General features: G+C 35.5%; 1 protein-coding gene across 1 annotated transcript; it reads right to left on the bottom strand.

The window, feature by feature from the left end:
- Window positions 1–2,254: 2,254 nt before the first annotated feature.
- On the bottom strand, window positions 2,255–22,158 carry LOC115211988 (S-crystallin 3). The gene is made up of 6 exons (XM_029780763.2): window positions 21,918–22,158; window positions 16,203–16,298; window positions 10,523–10,638; window positions 9,817–9,846; window positions 6,756–6,863; window positions 2,255–2,738 (listed from the first exon to the last, which is right to left on the bottom strand). Exons 1-6 carry the CDS (start codon window positions 22,048–22,050, stop codon window positions 2,574–2,576), a joined length of 648 nt encoding a protein of 215 aa, XP_029636623.1. The 5' UTR covers window positions 22,051–22,158; the 3' UTR covers window positions 2,255–2,573.
- Window positions 22,159–22,471: the final 313 nt, after the last annotated feature.

The following is a 22,471-nucleotide window of genomic DNA, read 5'->3' as shown; positions in this document are numbered from 1 at the left end:
TTATCCGCCAAACGGAGCTAATACTAAGATGAGTTTTATTTGAGCTGTGTACCTGAGCAGACGGTTGTCAAAGTTGATCTCTGTCTTATTTTTTGTGATGTCAAAGTGGATGATAGGAGAAATAAGAAGAAGTTATCATTCACTAATGATTACAAAAATAATTTCCGTTTGTAGCAAATGTACCACGGGAAAATATTTCGGTGAAGTGTTTAGTCAATCATATACACAAAAGTATTTAATTGCTACTCATTTTATACACCAACTGCAGGAAATTGAAATGCGTAGACATGAACGAGGATTGAAACTAAATTCTAAAAGGCCGAAACGATTAGAGCCACCCCCTTCTTGCAGTAACGTAGTATTGTATCGTAGTATTTACAGATAATTATGAAACTCAAATTTGTCATCGACGTTGTTTAACCTCACAGCATAGTGGGATAAAAAATACTTTTCCTAATATGAACACATAGTTGCATATTCACAAATCGCTCAGGAATCGTATTTTAGAGAGAATGGCCAGAGAAACTTGGCACCCTCTAGAAATGTAATCAAACATGATATCAATGGCATTTAAACACAGAACGGTAAATATTTTAGGGCTTCTTGTTAGGGCCCCGATCGTTCCTGCCATTACATCGGGCGTTTGATATATTATTACCTACTGTACTTAATAGAATGAGTGGAGTCGCGGAATTGCAAATAAATCAAATAAATAAAATATAGCCCATATCCATCGGTGGCGGTATGGCCACATGGGTAAGATGTCCTCTTTGCAAGTACGTAATTTTGATTCAGTCCTACTGCGCCCGCATCTAGAGATAGTGAATTCTAGTATAGCCCCGAGCTGACCAATTCCTTGCAAGTAAATTTGGCAGAGAGGAATCCGACGAGTATACATTCACACACAAACACATACAGGAGGTTGCACAATTAGGTATACAGTAAGTATCACATCTATGTTATAATATTGGGTTGTCCGTAAAGTTCGTGCCGATCTATAGTAGCTTAACTTTCGATTTATTTTAAATCATGTTTGAGTCCATAAAGTAGGATTTAACTATACCCCCATTTAGAGCACAGTTTAAGCTGTCTTTTCGTGGAAGGTTTATGTTCCTATAAACTGTAAATTCAGTAACCCTTTAAACTGGAAGATAAGAAAGTTCATTTTCGGCACTTGAGGCTTTTCTTTATCCATGCAGGGAAAAAATGCCCCACAAGCAACCAAAAAAAAAAAATGCGCAGTTTACCGTGATGTTTCTTTATCCGAAAGAATTGTACGGAAGTAATTCGCAAGGTTCCGAGCTGGAGAATGTAGCCTTATTGATAAAGAGCGATCAGGCAGACCATCCACTATAGATGATGACCAAATGAAGTCATTAATTGAGAATAACCACATTGCACAACCCAAGAATTGGCAGAAAACCTCAACCTATGAAAATCCGTCGTTCATGAGCACGTGGTAAAGCTTGGGTAATGGCAAGTATTTAGTGACTTTTTCTTTCCTATAAAAAAAAACGGCACGAACTTTCCGGACAACCCAATACTTAACTCATTAAAATAGCACATTAAATTAATAAGCCTAATTCTTGATATTTTCAGTGTCATTAATCATAATAATACATCTATCATAACTATAATAATAATACTTTTATCGTAATTTTTAACGTTTTTTATAAAATTGAAAGAGTATTGTACGTGTTTTCTCTATCCGTAACTGTATACCTACTTCTGCACCACTCTGTGAATGTGTGCGCGTGCGTGTATATTTGGGTGGTTGTGTGGTGTGTGTTCTTTTGTTTGTGTTTGTCCCCACCACGTAACAATCTTTGTTTGTTTGTTTACATAGTGGCTCAACAAGAGAGATCGGAAAAATGCATCAAACTAAAAGATAATCATGTAAGTCGATCTCATCTATGGAACCCTTCAAGGCGGTACTCCAACGTCTAATGACTGAAATAAGTAAATAAGCTGTAATCGAACCCGTGTCGTGCAATTAGTTTTCTGTGATCCAACCACAACGTGATTGTTGTTGCACAGCAATAATACTATTGCGTACCTCACCTCCGAAGATACAACGCAAAAGCAAACAAAATATAACGAAGATAAACGTCACTCACACTGAACAGAATAACAATTAATTTTTTTAATTATTTAATTATTTAACGTAATTAGATTGCCATTTGTTATATAATAAATCAATAATGTATTTTTTCTATAATTACTAGATAATTAAAATCATTGCAGTTGGTTTTTATTTTCATCTTCTTATTTTATTTTGGATTTCGGAATATGTGATTTTAGCCGTTATGTTATCTTCCTCATCAGTATTATTATTATGACCGTCTCGGCCAGCCATTTACAGCTTCTTGAATCAATGGCAGAGCGTTACAGACATAAAGGAATTTCATGTAGAAAGGAACATTCGTTTATTTGAAGAGGAAATAATTTTTTTCTTTTTTTTTTTTTTCACTTGTTGCTTTATTCATGGCTGTCTGCTGTCGACATCATTGTTGTTGGTATTTTTGTCCGTTGATGTATTTTAACGATAATACTTCATCATTTTAGAGATTGATTTAAAATTCGGTGCTAGAGCGGTTTTTCAAATAAGGTGACATTTTCATGTGGCTCATCACACGATTTCTCAGGGACTGCAATTTGGGGTAGCTGCTCAACATTGATGTATCGTCAGTCAGTGGATTTTCAAGGGCGCAGTAGCACATCAGATCGGCCATGGTCATCTGGAAGATTAAATTAGAAGAATCATATAGACAGACAGACAGACAGACACACACACACACCACACACACACACACGCGCAGATAGATATATAGATAGATAGACAGACAGACAGACAGACAGACAGATAGATAGATAGATAGATAGATATAGATAGATAGATAGATAGATAGACAGATAGATAGATAGATAGATAGATAGATAGATAGATAGATAGATAGATAGATAGATAGATAGGTAGATAGATTGATTGATTGATAGAAAGAAAGGTAATTAGATATATATGCTTCTTTATTAGCCACCTAGGGCTGAACACAGAGGGGACAAATTACAAAGTAGAGCTTTTCTTTTTGGTAATTAGATAGATAGATAGATAGATAGATGATAGATAGATAGATAGATAGATAGATAGATATAGATAGATAGATAGATAGACAGATAGATAGATAGATAGATAGATAGATAGATAGATAGATAGATAGATAGATAGATAGATAGGTAGATAGATTGATTGATTGATAGAAAGAAAGGTAATTAGATATATATGCTTCTTTATTAGCCACCTAGGGCTGAACACAGAGGGGACAAATTACAAAGTAGAGCTTTTCTTTTTGGTAATTAGATAGATAGATAGATAGATAGATAGATAGATAGATAGATAGATAGATAGATAGATAGATAGATAGATAGATAGATAGATAGATAGATAGATAGATAGTTAGAGAGGGAGGGAAGAGAATGAATGTTCTGTTAATGAAAGGAAAAATTAAAAAGTCTGAGATTCTCGCACCGACATGTAACCGTCTTTAAAATGGGTGCTATATGGAAGCATTGTGGCGATATGTATACAAAATAATTGCAATTATGAAATTACGACGATCCATTGGTGTTTGGCTATTCGCCCAAAAATCATCAGGGTATACGTTACGTACAGAACACGTGCTATATCAAAACTATGTAAGAATTCATATTTTTGTCTCCTCAGTACCAAGTTGGACAGCAATTATTAATGAAGTTTTAGCATTGTTGTATCATGATATAGTTATATGTAAATTTAGACATAGTGCTGGGCAAGATATTAAACAGCATCCGCTGGAGTTTGTGAGAGTACGGAAGTATCCCTTAGCCATTACTACAACCAGATACACTAAGTCTCAAGTGTAAGTTCACCTCAAAATGTTTCCAGATGTGGATCAATGTAGTAGTGATTAAGCCATGCAGGACGTGAAACTCAGCTGGCGAAGAGACTTGTGTTACGAGGGTCTGACTATGTTTGGACATGTTCTGATGAAACGTGAATCAATTCCCCTGGATACATCGCTCATGTGCCGCAAAAGTTTGCTCGAAATAACAGAAGACCAACTGATAAATCAGTAAATAAACCGATAGTAGGCAACAGAAAGTCCCTTTTATTTCTTTTGTTCTTTTACTTGTTTCTGTCATTTGACTGCGGCCATTCTGGAGCACCGCCTTGAAAGGCTTTCTTTGCTGAAGCAATCGACCCCAAGACTTATTCTTCGTAGGCTTGGTACTTATTCTATCCGTTTCTGTTGTCGAACCGCTAAGTTACGGGTACATAAACACACCAAAATCGGTTGCCAAGCGATGGTGGAGGTGGTAGGAGGCAAGCACAGGCACAAAGACACATAAATACATATATATATATATATATATATTATATATATATATATATACACACACACACACGACGGGCTTCTTTCACTTTCCGTCTACCAAATCCACTCACAAGACTTTGGTTGGACCAGGGCTATAGTAGAAAACACATGCCCTCAGTGGTCCTGAAAACACTTGCCACACAATGGGACTGAATCCGGAACCATGTGGTTAGGAAGGAAGCTTCTTACCACACAGCCACCTTCAAGAAAAAAAGCATGACTTTTCAGACTACGGCAGGTGGTCTTTGATCGCAGACGTCTTTAGGACATGGAACACAAAGCAAAGGAGAGAAAACGGAAGAGAGAAATGAGAGAGAGAGAGAGGGAGGGAGGGTCAGACAGAGAGAGAGACAGAAAGAGAGAGAGAGAGGGAGAGAGAGGGAGAAGGAAAAGCTACCTGAGTGGAAACTGTTATTGTTTTTTTCCCCATTAGTTGCAATTTCCAGCTACCAAATATGTATTTCTTTATTACCCACAAGGAGCTAAACATAGAGGGGACAAACAAGGACGGACAAAGGTATTAAGTCGATTACATCGACACCAGTGCGTAACTGGTACTTAATTTAACGACCCCGAAAGGATGAAAGGCAAAATCGACCTCAGCGGAATTTGAACTCAGAACGTAACAGCAGGCGAAATACCACTAAGCATCTCGCCCGACGTGCTAACGTTTCTGCCAGGTCGCCGTCTTTTCCAGCTACTAAATATGGTAGTGTTAAAACTTTATAATACATAGATAAATGGCTGCAAATTTCGCCAGTTGGGTGCTTAGTTCAAAATTCAAACGAGATACTGTATTTTTCAGAGAGACAAAGATCGTCACATTTTGATTAATTAGTGTCGGTAAAGGAATGTTCTATGATGGACAAATTGTTTTATAATTGCTCATGCTATCATCCTTTAACATAATTTAGATATTTAAATGAATTCTTTTCTTTTTAGATGTTTGGAAATATGCACGTGATGAGAAAACAGTTTTCAAAAGATTTACACAAACACTAATACAGCTTCGTGTTTTGTTTATATGTTTTAGAGACAGACATTAATTCGATAACTCAACCAAACACAGAGTTGTGGTTATTAATGCGACGATGTGCGTGAGAATAATCGGTTTATATAGTGTCAAGCTTCTTCTCTTAATCAGTCGTTTCAATAATCCACAAAATGAATTCAGATACATGATTTATGAAGCTTAATCTGATAAAATATTTCTATCTATCTATCTATCTATCTATCTATCTATCTATCTATCTATCTATCTATTATCTATCTATCTATCTATCTATCTATCTATATATCTATCTATCTATCTATCTATCTATCTATCTACCTACCTATCTACCTACCTATCTACCTACCGACCTACCTACCTTCCGACCAACATATATAAGTGTGTGTGAGTTGGTGTATGGCTCTGTGTGTGTGTGTGTGTGTGTTGTGTTTGTGAATTTATTCATATATGCATATATATAATTCTCAATTTTCAATTAATTCTTTCTTGAAATTTCATACCATTCAGTTCACTTCGTAAACATACTTAAGATTTCTTAAGAAGGTTCTTTAATGAATATTATCATGAGCTAATATTTTTGTGGCTTATAAATACCAGCATCAAATCTGACTTGTCATATGACGTTTAATCTTGAACTATATATTTAAATATCCTCAGAAATATCCAAAGATTGACACACCTGTTCCCGAGGAACATTCTAATAATTACATCTGCAAGAGACTGGAGATGTGAGAAGGACTTCTGTGCCAAATCCAAACAAAACCCCATTGACTGTAAAGTAAGGAATCGTCATTGTTTTAGGGGCGTATGCAGTTGTGGTAGAAGCGTTGGTGTAGTTTTTGGTTGTGAGATAGGTGTTATTGGGGATAGAACTGAGATTAGCAAGCTTAATATAATTGACAACTGTAATGTTTATATTATTGTCAATCTGAGACGCTGAGTTGCGATACGATCACGTGTATACATCGCTGGTCACAATGCGCTTTTGCATCATTGTTTTAGCATTAAAAACAACGCCAGTTCGCTGGCTAGCCGAGCAGGGCAATTTTACCAGCGCCCCCTCATCGAAAATGGGGATTAGAGCATCGTGAAATGAAGATTTTTTCTCAAGAACACAACACACCATCCACTGTTGGGAATAGAACTCACAATCTAGCGGTCGTGAATGCAACAGCCCAACTACTATGCTATGCGCCTTCAGAAGTCGCGATATACGTGAGAGAAACATACTGCCGTAATAATAAGGATTAATGCTCAATTACTTTACCGTTCGTCGCTTTAATTTTTATAGCACACCTCAGTATCGTTTGGTAAATTACAAAATTACATACCTGGTCACCCATGAAGAATTGGTTGCCACCGTTACGCATCTCTAGTGTTCTTTCCATGAAAGGAAGGATTCTGCGGCAGGTTTCTTGGAATCTCGTACGCCTCTCAGACTGTGACAAAATACAAATATCAATTAATTAACATTAGTTTATCTCACGCAAGTCTGATCCATATAATCAATTATTTTCAATTTCCTTAATTAAAAAAGAAAATAATATTAATCGATAGAAGATTATAAACTTATAAGGGAAATGATTGATTTTACGATCTATAAAAACTAAAATGATAAATATAGAAGCAATAAGTTAAAAACAACACAAAACAATCGTTATGTGAAACGTAGCATATCATGGTAAAAATGGTGGTGGTAGTGGAGGGTGCTGTGATATTTAAATCATGTAATTAATCGTGGCAGATGGACGTTTGTGTCAAATATTACTATTGCTGCTGATGATGACGTTGCCGTTGCTGTTGTGTTGTTGCTGTTGTTCTTTATTGGCTGTTATCATGCAGACCTAGAAGTAAAGATACTACCAACGTTTTTTAATGCAGTATTTATACCAGACTACGCTATCTGGCGTCTTCTATTTTAAGAATGTAATACTTGATTTAAAGCCGATTTGCCAACTATTTCTAGCGACGGCCTAGAGACTTCATTGCTCCCTATATTGGCTTGATGGTAATTGGTTTGCTTTCCACCTTGTAAGTCATCTAATAACATCACCTCCTTAATAGCGTGATTTTTACTATAACGGTTACAATTTATTTCCTATTTAAAACTTGTTCTGAAGTGTCGAATGAGCCTCTTCCTTTTTTCGTTTTTAAGTGGATTTTGATGGTATTCAGAATATATAATAAAACGACAGATTATTAAAAAAAATACAAGATCCTAGTTCCTCTAATCAGAAACATCATAATTAAATCCTGTGTGCTCTTTAAACTATTATCTGAGTATTAAAAATCGCTAGAACACTTATTAATTATATAGCATTCTCAGGTTTTAGCGATGTACGATATTACTCCGAAATGGCTTACTGTTTAAAGTAAGCGGAATCGTACAACTTATGGATATCTAATTGCCTTTAATGAGCTGTCTTGTGACCGTTTCTTCTTAACTGTGAATTATCATCAGCCGAGAATAATACAGTAAATCACTGTGCTAAATATCAGTGATATTTCTAAATATCTACAAATCCACAATAGTCTATATTAGCAATTCTCAAGTTGTTGTTTTTTTTTTTGTTTTACTATCACCACTTTTAAAAATTGCTATCGACAGGTTTATATCGCCATTAGAAGACGGCTTTCTTATGATTACTCAATAAAATATGAAATGTCGGAACAATATTTTGACAATCAATATCAAAATATTCTTGTATTGTCATGTAGTACGCCTTTGTCTTCAATACCAATGTAAATTATCGAGGGAATGGTACTGCCTTCTTCGAGTAGTGCTGGTACATATAGAGTCTGTCTAAAGAAGTGAATGATTGCAATTGAGTTTTCGTTGTCACGTGACAAGACAAGAAATTATTTTATGAGAAATACCCTAATTTTATGAGGAGCGGTGTATACTTTATATTATGGGGTTCTATTCAGTCAGTGGCAGAATTAAAATGTCACTTTCAAAGCTTGGATTGAAACATAGTGAGACCCGGACAGTAACAGTATCATCAGCAGAAGAAAAACACGTTTGAAATTGTTCATTTCGATATTTGCCTTTCGGGCTGGTTTCTAGGAAAATATCAAAAAAGAAAACTAAAGCATAATTACTTGAATTTACACTTCTTTTACGGATAAAATTTTACATCAAAACAAATTAAATTAAATTTGATATGATTTGAATAGACCAAATATACGATGAATCATGTATTTGAACCATGAAACTATAGAAATATAAGTTTGAAGACAAATATATATATATGTATGTGTGTGTGTGTGTGTGTGCAGTTCCCATGGTGATGAAGATCGATCCGAGTGCAAGTTAGTGGAGGTGGTGACCTAAGCATCGACAGGAAGTAATGGTGAAATTGCGTTCATTCATGTTAAGTGCACAGCTTCGCTTTAACATTTAGTGAAAGGGCAGAGAAAATCTATTACCAAGAAGGACTGTTCACATCGATTAACTGATATGCTGATATGTACCTCTATGCAATATTCCTACAACAATAGCAGGACTGATTACAGAGTGAGTTCCATCTCCTCATTCTACATATTCTCAATAAAGTATATAGAGATTCCAACTATCAAATGGACTTATTATGTATACAGCACAAGCCCGCTTGCAACATAAGGAGAATAGAGCTAACAGCCTATTTACTAAAAACATTAACTGCAATGTAAATAGACGGTATAACAATGATCTATTACAAAATTATATCATAGAAACATAATTTACAACGGATCGTATGCATTTTAATAACTCTATTGAAGCTGTTTCAAGCTCGACTATGTTGGGACAACGATGGAACAGTAGAATAAATAACAGATTGTCTGTGTGTAAAATAATCTCGAAATTATTTTAAAATCAGTGTGCTACATAATTGTCGAATCACAGACAGATTATCTGAATTTATGCGAAATGTTGGCGGTTAAACAAGGTTTTGTATATATTATCATTTTATTTCATGAACATTATGGAGATGTGCTTACAGTAACAACTTACTTTCTACTCTGGTTATTTGATTATAATAAAAACTTTCTGTGTTATGTTAATGTAGATACACTGTGCAGATTGATATCTACCTTTTCAATACGTAAACGTCGTGCATTCCACAATTAAACGATACAGGCCATACTATTTTAGATAAAATAGTAATAATAATAAGCACACAATGGCAATATATGACAGCTTTTTAACATGAAAATACTCTTAACGTTTCATGTTTCAAGGTGCAAATAGTAAAGAAACACATGTTAGTAAATTAATCTTTTAAGATTTTCGTTAGGTATATTTTGTTATATTAGCTGCAAGAATGAAATTAGGCGACAGTAATAGTTTTCCGTAATGTTATGAGGCTACTGCAACGAAAGCTGTTAAAGGTATTAAATATATTCACTTACGGAGCTGCCATTGTCATAAGATCTTTGGAACTGAAATAAAGAAGAAAAGAAACGAATAATGTGTTCAATATAAAGCACAGACGAATAAATTCTTGCTCATATAGGTGTAATTTTGTTACATAATTTTATTTCTGAGATAAATGATTTAATATCGTACTTAGGTATCTTATAATTAAGTTTTGGTTTGCCTAATAGAACTTACTGTTAGTTACTCATTGAATAGATTAAAGTTTTCAAAAGTATATTCCTAAAGTTGTCGAATATATATCTGGATTTTAACATAAGCTTCGAAGTTTCGGCTTTCCAGCTGTCATCATATATGTTGAAAGTATAGGTGACGCTGTAATTTTGAACTTAGGGACAACGCAACAACTATCTTTTCTCTCTTGTTTTTTTTATATTCCCCTTTATATACAAGTAATAAGGATTTTAAACATAATCTTATGTTCATACACTTGAGATCGAAATATCAATTTAATTTACCGTAGTACTCTGTGCCGTGCAAATTAGACACCATTAGGATTTGAAAGAAAAGAAATATATAAAAAAAACATCGTAAATATATACTGAAAAGCTATACTGACTCTCTAGCGATTTGAAATCAAACACCATAATTTAATAATATAGTTGCGGCAACTAATTTAACGATCTTCTAACGCAACATAACCTGTCTTTGTGCGGGGACTAATAAATCAACTTTACTGACCATCATTCTTCCATCTTTATCGTGATACATCCTCATGTAGTCATCCAAAATGTCATAGAAACAGTCTGTGATGAAGTCAACTCTGGCCATATCAAGATTGTTTCTACCATGGAAACCTAGAAAAGAAGATATATAAAAAAAATTAAAATGCTCATGACTAGGTCTTTAATTTCATCGGTACTAACATTCTAAGAGTCGACCTAACAAATATATAGACTTTGTTAGTGAAATTTAGCAAACATCAGAACCAGAGAAAAGTAAAGTATCGCTGAAAACTAGGCATTTAATTTCGCCAGATTTCAGTATTTATGTATAAAGAAAGCAAGTGAGAAATGACAACGGTTCTAAGACCCGAAAAGAACGTACGAGCGTTGCAGTATCAAAATTGACCTCAAAGTTTTGATACAATGCATTTATTTTCTATAACTTTACTACCATTGTACATTGTAAGATAAACGGATAACCTAGCATAAAATATTTAATTTGTTAATTTATCGAGTTCGGTTAGAAGAAACGCAAATATGATCTCGGTAAGATTTGTACTTCGATCATACAGAGCTAGAAAATTCGCCTCTAAACATTTTGACCGAAATGGTAAAGTTTCTCATAACTCGCTGCCTCAATAGGACAAGGCCAAAAATTTAGATTCCAATCTTCAACTGGTACTAATTTCAACAATCCCGAAAGGATGAAAGGCAAAGTCGACGTCAGTTAAGAATTTCTAAGGTAAAGAACTGAAAGAAATCCCGCTAAGCATTTTCTCCGGTATACTATCACCGCCTTAACAATAAAATAATGAAATGCTAGTTTTTCCTACAATGCGCATTACATGCTTCTAAGTCATGACATAGACAAGCAATGAACGAAATCTACTGCTTGGAAGCAATACGTCATTCAGACTATCCATGTTATTACTGACAGATTTTCACATGTAAATTCCAGTATCAGGAATAATAATTGATTGCATTAAAATAATCTTCTCTAGGAATTTAAATAGAATTTATTTCTGATGGATTTGCAAAAATATACCCTTGATATCAAGACTTCAGTTGGGTTTGACATGATATAATGGTCGTTATTGGTTCATATGTACAGAAAAACTGAGCTTGTTACTATGAATTAGGTAAACACGCGTACAGTTCTCAGTATTTTTGCTTTTCAAAGCAGCGACCTATAGCATTCATTGGTCCCTGCCTATATCTAGTTTGAGTGGAACATTGAAATCTAAATTTCATACCCAAGGACGCATCACAGCATCGTTGACATAGTACGAAGTTTTTACTACTGAGTTCGTCATTTCATTTTTACAAGAGTTGATAACTCTCCGTCCGTCTTTTTGTTCTAAGGTCAAATTATTATTATTATCATTATTATCATTACTACTACTACTACTACTACTACTACTACTACTACTACTACTACTACTACTGCGACTACTACTACTACTACTACTACTACTACTACTACTACTACTACTGAGTGAGCGGACAGTGCATGCTATCCAAGTGACACCGGGGAAAATATAAGAAGCCCAGTATAATAAGGGTACACCAGGCACATGCATCACAACCCAGTGTACGCGACATGGTGATCTTATATGAAGATATACAGTGCATGACCTTGCAGGTGGGGCGAGTTGGAATTTTTTTTCTGTTCGAGTAACCCATACCACACAAAAGGCCCCTGAATAAGGGTTGTTTAAGAATGTTGAAGAAACTGCCATGTTTCCAGTGGTGAATTATCCAAACCCCAAAGAAATCCTCTCAACGCATGTCTATGATGCTCACCCACTTCTTCTCCTCGTGATCAGAGATGCACATGTCATCAGTCACTAAGGCTTATGCTCAACTGGTGAAGATCAAACAACTGACCAGAAAATCTGTGGTATTGAACACAATATTAGCTGTAACCCATCTTTTATACCAAGACAAAACAAACAGTTAAGATCAGAAGTCATGAGAGCCACTACTTGGTACTGCATCAGGGCATTTATTGTTGTTGTTGTTGTTGTTATTATTGTTGTTGTTGTTGTTGTTGTGTTGTATTAAATTTCACAGCTTATATTACTGGGTATGATGGAAAGTACCAAAACCAGCAGGCTAAGGTGACATTTGTTTTACTGGTCATGCTTCAAGAACCTTGCGAAGAATTCTTGCAGTTCCAAGCAATGTTGATTTTTGTAGGTGTTCTACCTTTACACTTGCACAGATCTTTTTCCGCTATGCTGGTAGCTGTGTGCAGTACTTCTAAGTGCACCAATTAATATTGGTATCACGTCTACTCTCTACATTGAACCCCAACCTTCGTATTTCCCACTTTAAATACTCATAGTTGTTTTCTTCTTTCACATTGATCCTGTTGTCACGGTGGGCATGCTATGTCGATTATCAGACATGTTCTTTGTTTTTTACTCACCATAGCAATGCCAGGTTTCCAATGTCTGGTCAGGTGATCGCACTAGATCATTGCATCCCACGGGGTTTTGCAATTCTCATTTTTGGTGAATCCTTCTGAGGTTTGCTGATTACCCCGTTATTATTATTATTATTATTATTGTTACTTTTTTTTTCTTCTTTCAAATTTGCTTCCATTTCTTGCCGAGTGTCTTCCCGACTCCTAGGGCAAAGAAACTCATAGTAGGCCATTAAACTAAACTCAATAGTTCGTTCATTTTATTATTATTATTATTATTATTATTGTTGTTGTTGTTATTATTATTATTGTTATTATTATTGAGTGAGAGAACAGTACATGCCATCAAAGTGACACTGGGATAAAATATACGAAGCCCAGTTTACCCATCATGACTACCCGTCTGATATGAGTACACCAGGCACATGCATCACAACCGTATGTGCACGACATGGTGATCTCATATCAAGATACACAGCATATTATTATTATTATTATTATGAAACACGAATACCGGTTGTCAAGCGGTGATGAGGGGTTGACAAATACTATCATAAAGACACTGTCTACCAAGGTTATAGTAGAAGACACTTGCCTAAGGTGACACGCACTGGAACTGAAACCAGATCCCTTCCAAGTGCTCGAGAAGCATCCTTCTTACCACGTAGACACGCCTCCGATAATATATGTGCGTGTGTGCGTGAGTGTGTGCATTATGCATATTATGCGTATATGCGTATACATAAATGAGTGCGCGTGTGTGCAAGCACGTTTATGTGTGTGTGTGTGAGTGTGTGTGCGTGCGTTTGTATGTGTATGCTTATACGTGTGTCTATAGGTGCATGAGTGTATTTATAGAGCTCATTTATGTGAATGTTTATTTTCAAGGAGAGACTAGATATAATCTATATTATTCTTAAACCGTGTATACTTATTCTCATTTCTTATCCACTGTTGATCAAATAAGAACTCCCTAAGGGTTTGCATGGGATGATTGATTACAGATATCTAATAATTCATCCACATATAGTCTCTGTTCATTGTATCAATCATATTTTATCCAATTCATCTTCATTCTCAACCATCCGAACTGTTGTTTATATTCCCCTGTATCTATCTATCTATCTATCTATCTATCTATCTATCTATCTATCTATCTATCTATCTATCTATCTATCTATCTATCTATCTATCTATCTATCTATCTATCTATCAATTTATATATCTATTCATCTAGCTATCCATATCTCTCTCTCTCTCTATATATATATATATTATATATATATATATATATGTGTGTGTGTGTGTCTATCTATCTATCACTTATAGTTATCTGCACGTATACATATAATGCATTTATATATATATATATATATATATATATATATAGATAGATAGATAGATAGATAGATAGATAGATAGATAGATAGATAGATAGATAGATAGATAGATAGATAGATAGATAAATAGATAGAGGATTAGATATAGATATATAACACACACACACATAGAAACATAGACACACACAAACACACACACAAACATACGCACACACATATTTACATTTTCATTCACCTATCTACGTGAATATATATTGTGAATATTAGTGAATTTCCTCCAAATATCCAATCAGATTCTCATATCTGGGTTGTGCGTTCATAAACACTATAACAATTTAGGCTCAGAATACACCCGTGCGGCCTATGTTTTCTGCCAACATATATCAATCACCGGTGAAATTGATGAAGACATATCTGCACTAAATACTTCCTATAGAGAGTTACCAAAACTCTTCGTTAAAACACGTCAGCTATTTAATTACAACGTAGCCCACAGATGTACACTATAATTATGTATATCTACTACAGTTGGTGTGTTTTACATTTATGGTCCAGGTTGTTAAATCTTCAAACCAACATATTACAATCTGTCTGCACGCTCACTGGCCATAATTGCTTTTGTTATATGTTTTTTTAAAAATATTTTTTACATTTAAAAGAAATTTTTTACCTGTCTCAGTTTTCAGACTGTGATCATGCAGGGGCATGGCCTGGAAAGGTTTAGTTCATGTCAGTACTTTTGTTTTCCCTTTTTTTGTTAAGTTCGTCGTTTATTGTATCTGGCAACTTTACCGAACCGCTAAGTCACGTGTACGGAAAGAAGCCAACTGCAGTTGTCAAAAAGTGAAGGACGTCGTAAAGAAACACACAAATACACACACATACAATGGCACAGTGGTTAGAGCAGCGGACTCACGGTCGTAGGCTCGCGGTATCGATTCCCAGACCGGGCATTCTGAGTGTTTATTGAGCGAAAACACTTAAAGCTGCACGAGACACCGGCTCCGGGGTGGGTGGCGAACACTGCTGTACTCTTTCACTACAACTTTCTCTCACTCTTTCTTCCTATTTCTGTTGTAACTGTATTTCAAAGGGCCAGTCTTGTGTCACTCTCTGTCACGCTGAATCACCCCGAGAATTACGTTAAGAGTACACTTGTCTGTTTGTGAGGGCGCGTGTCTTAGTTGTTAGGGCATTCGGCTCATGATCGTAAGGTTGTGAGTTCGATTCCCGGCGACGCGTTGTGTCCTTGAGCAAGACACTTTATTTCACGTTGCTCCAGTCCACTCAGCTGGCAAAAATGAGTTGTACCTGTATTTCAAAGGGCCAGCCTTGTCACACTCTGTGTCACGCTGAATCTCCTTGCGAACTACGTTAAGGGTACACGTGTCTGTGGAATGTTCAGCCATTTGCACGTTAATTTCACGAGCAAGCTGTTCCGTTGATCGTATCAGCTGGGACTCTCGTCGTCGTAACCGACGGAGTGCTCCACACTTGTCTGTGGAGTGCTCAGTCAATCGCACGTTAATTTCACGGAACAGGCTGTTTCGTTGATTGGATCACTGGAACCCTCGTCGTCGTAAGCGACTGAGTGCCACAATGTATATATATATATATATGTGTGTGTGTGTGTGTGTTTGTGTGTATGTATATATGTTTGTGTTCATGTGTGTGTGTGTGTGTGTGTGTGTGTGTTTGCATATACGTCGATCTTTCACACAATGCCAAATTCAGTCATAAGGCATTGTTCAGGCCGGCAGTCACTTGCCTAAGATGCCATATAAGGGCAGTAGGTTGGGTTCCCGAAACAACAGAGTGACGAAGCGAGATTCTTAACCACACAGCCATGCCTACGATCATTTTAAACAATATTTCCAGCATACATTACGGAATATTTAGAATCAACTTTACCAATTGCTTTTACTTACCAAATTCTCTGGCTAGGTATCTAGCAATAGCCATACTCTGGGGAATTTGATGTCTGTTGTCAATCTCCAACATTGGCAGCATGGAACATGGCATTTCTTAAAAAGAAAATATAGTCAATTTGTTAGTTGATTTAATTTGCAATTCATAAAAATCATAGAATATAAGAAATGTGTTTACTTTCTGTATGACAGTATACGCTATATGCAATTTCGAATAAAAAGTGCTTTCATTTGTTTGAGTACTTTCGAGTTATGGTTTAATCGTTTTAGGTTTGTGCAATAAATTATGTTCGGTAATACATGGCATACACCTTTTATCTTTCTGTTATGGTTTACATGTTTCAGTTATTGGACTGTGGCCATATTGGGGCACCTCCTTGAAATGTTTTCTTTTTGGCGGGAGGGGGGGGGTCGAGCGACTCGGTTCTGGTGGTTATATTTTTAAGTCTGGCATCGATTTTATTCATCACTTTAACCGGACCTCCGATGTTACGGGGACGTAAGCGACCCAATGGCCAACATCAGTTGTCAGGCGGTGATAGGAAGCAGACAAGCACAAACACACTCACATACATACATACATACATACTACATACATACATACATACATACATACATACATACATACATACAAGCATGCATGCAAACTTTTATATAAGTATTATGTATATATGTATATGCCCGCGCACACGTATACACGCATGCTCACACATACACACGCACACACACACACATACGCAACAATCTTCTTTCAGTTTCCGCGTAGAAAATATACTCACAAAGTTTTGGCTGGTCCGTGGCTATGGTAGAAGGCACAGTAGGACTGAACCCGGACCAATGTGGTCGGGGAGCAATCTTCCACCATACGCCACTAAATATGTTTGTAGGATTAATTATATCAATATCACTCTCAAGCGTTCGCAAGTAGTAACGAATATGAGGACAAAACAAAGAAAAATAATAATTTTTTGCCAAACTATTTGGAGGCAAAAGGAATAGATATGTAAACTTAGGATAGTAGCGGTAAAAAGCAAAATAGTTCTATAACGTAGATACGTGAAATATAAGATATTTATTGCATGCTATAACAAGTAGCTACATAGAATTGTTTAATGATGAGATTAATTAAATTCAATGAAATTTAAGAATGATTGATTTAATGAAATTGAATAATTCAATGGAATTTAAGAATAGATTGTTTTAGTTTTATTAAAATAATTCGTTTATATATTTTGTTTCACTTGTACATAAAATTTACATTGTTTTTCTGCTTTGTTTTTCCTTGAACACAAGTCTTTCTAAAAATATATATATTTTATTTATTTGCTTTCTTCTCAGAATTCCAATAAATAAATAACAATTGACCCCCACAAATATCCAAAACATAATTAAACGCTTGTAATTCGGTGATTTATCATTACAGATATATCGCTACGTTATTAAAACTTTTAGAATTTGGCTTGGAAATGTAGTTTGCGCTAGTTATCATAAACGAAATTGCCTTGATAGCTAACTAAAAGAAAGAAAACTCATGGAAGCTATACGTATGGGTGCATATGTGTATGTGTTCGTATGTGCATGCGCGCACGTGTTTGTGTCTGCATGAATATAAAATACATACATACATATATATATATACATATATATACATTTTCGTTTTATTTATGCACATCACGTCCATGACATCCTCTCTCATGAAGAACTTTGCAGTGTAAATTTGGTCTTTGTGATGTATCTACATTAAGTATGATACCCACATGTCTATTTTGATCTAAATAGTTCTGTTCATATATCGGGGACACGCATAAACACGCATGTACAAATGCATGTGTGTGTATGTGTGTGTGTGAGTGCATGTGTGTGTGAGTGTGTGTGTGGATGGGTGGAGGTATGTGGCCTACTGGCTAGGGTATTGCGCTCATGGGCGAAAGATAGTGGTTTCCATTCCCAAACCAAATGATGCATTGTGTTCGTGAGCAAAACACTTCATTATATATATATATATATATATATATATATATATATATATATATATATATATATATCCCAAAACGAAATATATATATATATTTCGTTTTAGGGATTTGGTTTGCAAGATCCTTCATATGAGTTCGTGTGTTGAAGCATATTCTGTTGTGTCTAGGGAGAGTCATTTTCTTTTTGTGCCTTATAATGTAACACACTTACCGGTAAAATTCCACGTATTTATTTTTATTTTCCTAAAATTTTCGTTGCATCTTACAACTTTTTTAATGGTTTTACGGTTGGAAGATGCAACGAAAATTTAAGGAAAATAAAAATAAGACGTGGAAATTTTACCGGTGAGTGTGTTACATTATAAGGCACAAAAGAAAATTACTCTCCCCAGACACAACATTATCTATGTATGTATGTATATATATATATAATATATATATATATATATATATATATCTATATATATATATATATATATATATATATATATATGTGTGTGTGTGTGTGTGTGTGTGTGGACGTTTATTTGTATGTATGTACATCCACTTGTATATCATAATTCATGTACATACGTCGCGAAAAGTAAATTTAGTGTGGTATTTTTCCAGAGGTGCTATTTCTTATGAACATTGTGTGTTTAAAAATACAATCTCTATAACGGATGTGGCAGCGGTTGGTGAGAATGCTAGGTAAGCATTACTGCTACGTTCGGCGTTGTCAGTAGCATGTACTTACAGCCTCTGCTACCGATATAGGAAAACAGTGAATGGACAATCACTCGTATTGCAAGCGGCCATCCAGCTCAACAAAAGTCTGTTATATGCAATAGAACCGAAATATTATTAAAGCTACAAGGGCGATTTTCGTTTTATTTATGCACATCACGTCCATGACATCCTCTCTCATGAAGAACTTTGCAGTGTAAATTTGGTCTTTGTGATGTATCTACATTAAGTATGATACCCACATGTCTATTTTGATCTAAATAGTTCTGTTCATATATCGGGGACACACATAAACACGCATGTACAAATGCATGTGTGTGTATGTGTGTGTGTGAGTGCATGTGTGTGTGAGTGTGTGTGTGGATGGGTGGAGGTATGTGGCCTACTGGCTAGGGTATTGCGCTCATGGGCGAAAGATAGTGGTTTCCATTCCAAACCAAATGATGCATTGTGTCGTGAGCAAAACACTTCGTTTCACGATGTTCCTGTCCACTCAGCTGGCAAAACTGAGTAACCCTGCGATGGAGTGGTGTCGCGCTCTCTACATGGGAAATATACACTTCACAAAATCCTGGAAACCGACCTTATGAGCCTCTCTTTTTGGAAGGCTTTGGTCGACCCTTGTTTATATTACATAACAGTTGTTCGACTGAACCCGGAGGCATGTGATTAGGAAGCACAGCCCTTTAAACACAGTCGTCACGTATGCGTTAGAATATTTCATATTTCAAGCAGATGTTCCTGTAGCACCTTAGTATTCAACCCAGAGCTACTTATATGCAACTAATAAAAAGGTGACATAATTCTGATATCTGCTTCTGAACTGGTATGACGCTGAATTATCTTTACTTTCAATTACAGCTCATGTAGCCCCTTGTAGCAATAATATATTCATCAATAGCAGATAGCCAGATTATCTCAAATCATAAAAGTGTGTTTTGTTTGTGTGTGTGTGTTTACACTCACAACACACACACACACACACACACCACACACACACACACACACACAAACACACATACATAGATATATACACAGGGTACGGTGGGTAAATTGTCGCCATTTTATATTTTCTTTCGTGTGTGTGCTTGATTGTTTTTGATTTTGTAGGGTCAGTTAGGTAACATCTGCCAGAAATTTGGAAACGACATGCTATACTTGGCATTAGTGCCGAAAGTTCCAATACAAACATTTCAGAATGTTTGGGTGCCAATCTAAGGACAGTGCAATCCGAGGACATGTACCGAGAGCGATAAAATTCAAAACATTCAGTCAACATCATTGTGTTTGGAGTGATCACTAGTGATGGCGACGTTATGCTTCCAATCATCTTCCCACACGGCATCACACTCAACACGGAGACCTACATCAAGTGCCTCGAGGTTGTAGTGTCGTCCAGGTTGAAGAAGATGGCTGCTGGAATACCTAAGTCTGGCAATAGGACCCTGCCACTCAAGCAGGAGAATCCAGTCATGGCTATCAGAAAATTTCTGCGACCACATCATCCCTAACACCTGGAGTCCTAACTCCCCAGATTGCAACGCCCTTGGTTATTATGTGTGGGGCGCAGTTGAGCGGGAGCCCAACAAAACTCCTTGTAACACCAAAGAAGGCAATGATTATGGCAGCATTTACAAAGTTAAACAAGAATACCGTCTAGGATAGATGCTGGAGATTCCGAAATCATCTAAAGGCCGTGGTTGATGCCAATGGCAATTTTATTGAAAAGATTTACACTATGGCATTTCAAGAGATTTTATGTCATTAGGGTAACTATATCTATTAAAATATGATGTCAGTGTCAGTTTCATTTTTGCGTAATTTAGACGGCAATATATTCACCTCATCATGTACACACACACGCACATGTATGTAGGCCTGTATATATGTGTTATATATATACATATATATATATATAATATATATATATATATATATATATATATATATATTATTCAAAGAAATTCCAACTCTGTTTTTTGTTTTATTTATATTCTTTATGATATTAATGTAGAATATAGAATATATAGTATAAATAACATATATATATAGTAAAATGAAATGAAGTATTGATTGCCTTATTGAATACGTTAAGAAGCCATTGAAGTCCAATAACTGAAAGTATTGAATATAAAATATTAAAGGACTTATATACTGTCTTGCATTATAGCAGTCAAGATTGCTATAATGCAAGACAGCTAGTAAAATAAGGACTTAGAATCTGCTAGTAAAGACTGCTAGTAAAATAAGTAAAATAAGGACTTAGAATCGGGTAATTGAAAATATATGCACCAGGTAGGGTTGGATGAATCTATGGGTCCGGCCTATGGTTGATTAGTATTAAATAGGATATTTTAGTTGCGCTCACAGAGAAAACCAGCCCAATGAGTATTTAGCGCCTAGGAGCTAAACCGCTATAATGATCTGACGCTTATTATTCATATATATAAATATATATATATATCTTTGTGTGTGTGTGTGTGTGTGTGTTTGCATATGTATGTGTGTGTATGTATGTGTGTGTATGTATGAGTATATGTATGTATGTATGTATGTATGTATGTATGTATATATATATATATATATTATGTGAAATAGAAAGATGAATAATCTTGTAGTAGATTAATCAAAAGCTCCATTTCTTCAATTCACCAATAATGTTATATAAACATATATATATATATATATATATGTATATATATATATATATATATATATATATATATATATATATATATATTATATATATATATATATATATATATATATATATACAGATAGATAGATATATACATAGTATATACATATAAGCGCAAATAGACATGAATGTATGCATGTATGTATATACACATAAACACACACACATGTGTGTATGAGTGTGTGAGTTTGTGTGTGTGTGTGAGAGAGAGAGAGAGAGAGAGAGAGAGAGAGAGAGGAGAGATAATAATAGTATCATTATTAGACGTGATGCGGGTGAAAGTCGATGTTTTTAGGATAATCAACGAATACTTACGGTTTCTCATACCAGTCCATTCAGAACAATCGATTCTGCGATCATTGTACTGGACACCAGCAGCTGCAAAGAGCATACGGCAGATCTCAGCACGGCCACGGTGGTTGAAGTAGTGGAGAGTGTAGGAAGGCATGGTTGTTTGTTAGGAGTATTGGTAGAGCTGTTTGCTACAAGTGAAATCGTCAGAGAAAGAACTTCTCGAGATGCAACAAATCTGCAGACAATGAGAGTGTAAAGACAACTGAAATCTACTGAATATGGAGAGCTTTTTATAGTGTGTTCCACATGTGTTTCAGACAGATTTAATTATTGGTTTCCACTGAGACGGTGATTATACCTGCTTAAGAGATGGTTCAGAACAATGATGATGATCAGAAAGAAAGTTCAGTGTGGTACACATTAACTAATGTTAAAAGCTGAGATGTCCTTGCCAGGGGTAAACACGTCGCGTCACAAATCTTGACCGTCAGGAATGCTATTTCCATCCACTTAATTTTAAGTGTTTTTTTTTATTGTGTTTTTATTGTGATTTTATTTAGTGTTTGTGAGTGAAG

Source organism: Octopus sinensis, linkage group LG5 (genome assembly GCF_006345805.1).
Source record: "Octopus sinensis linkage group LG5, ASM634580v1, whole genome shotgun sequence".
NCBI lineage: Eukaryota > Metazoa > Mollusca > Cephalopoda > Octopoda > Octopodidae > Octopus > Octopus sinensis.
This window is presented reverse-complemented; position numbering and strand designations above follow the sequence as displayed.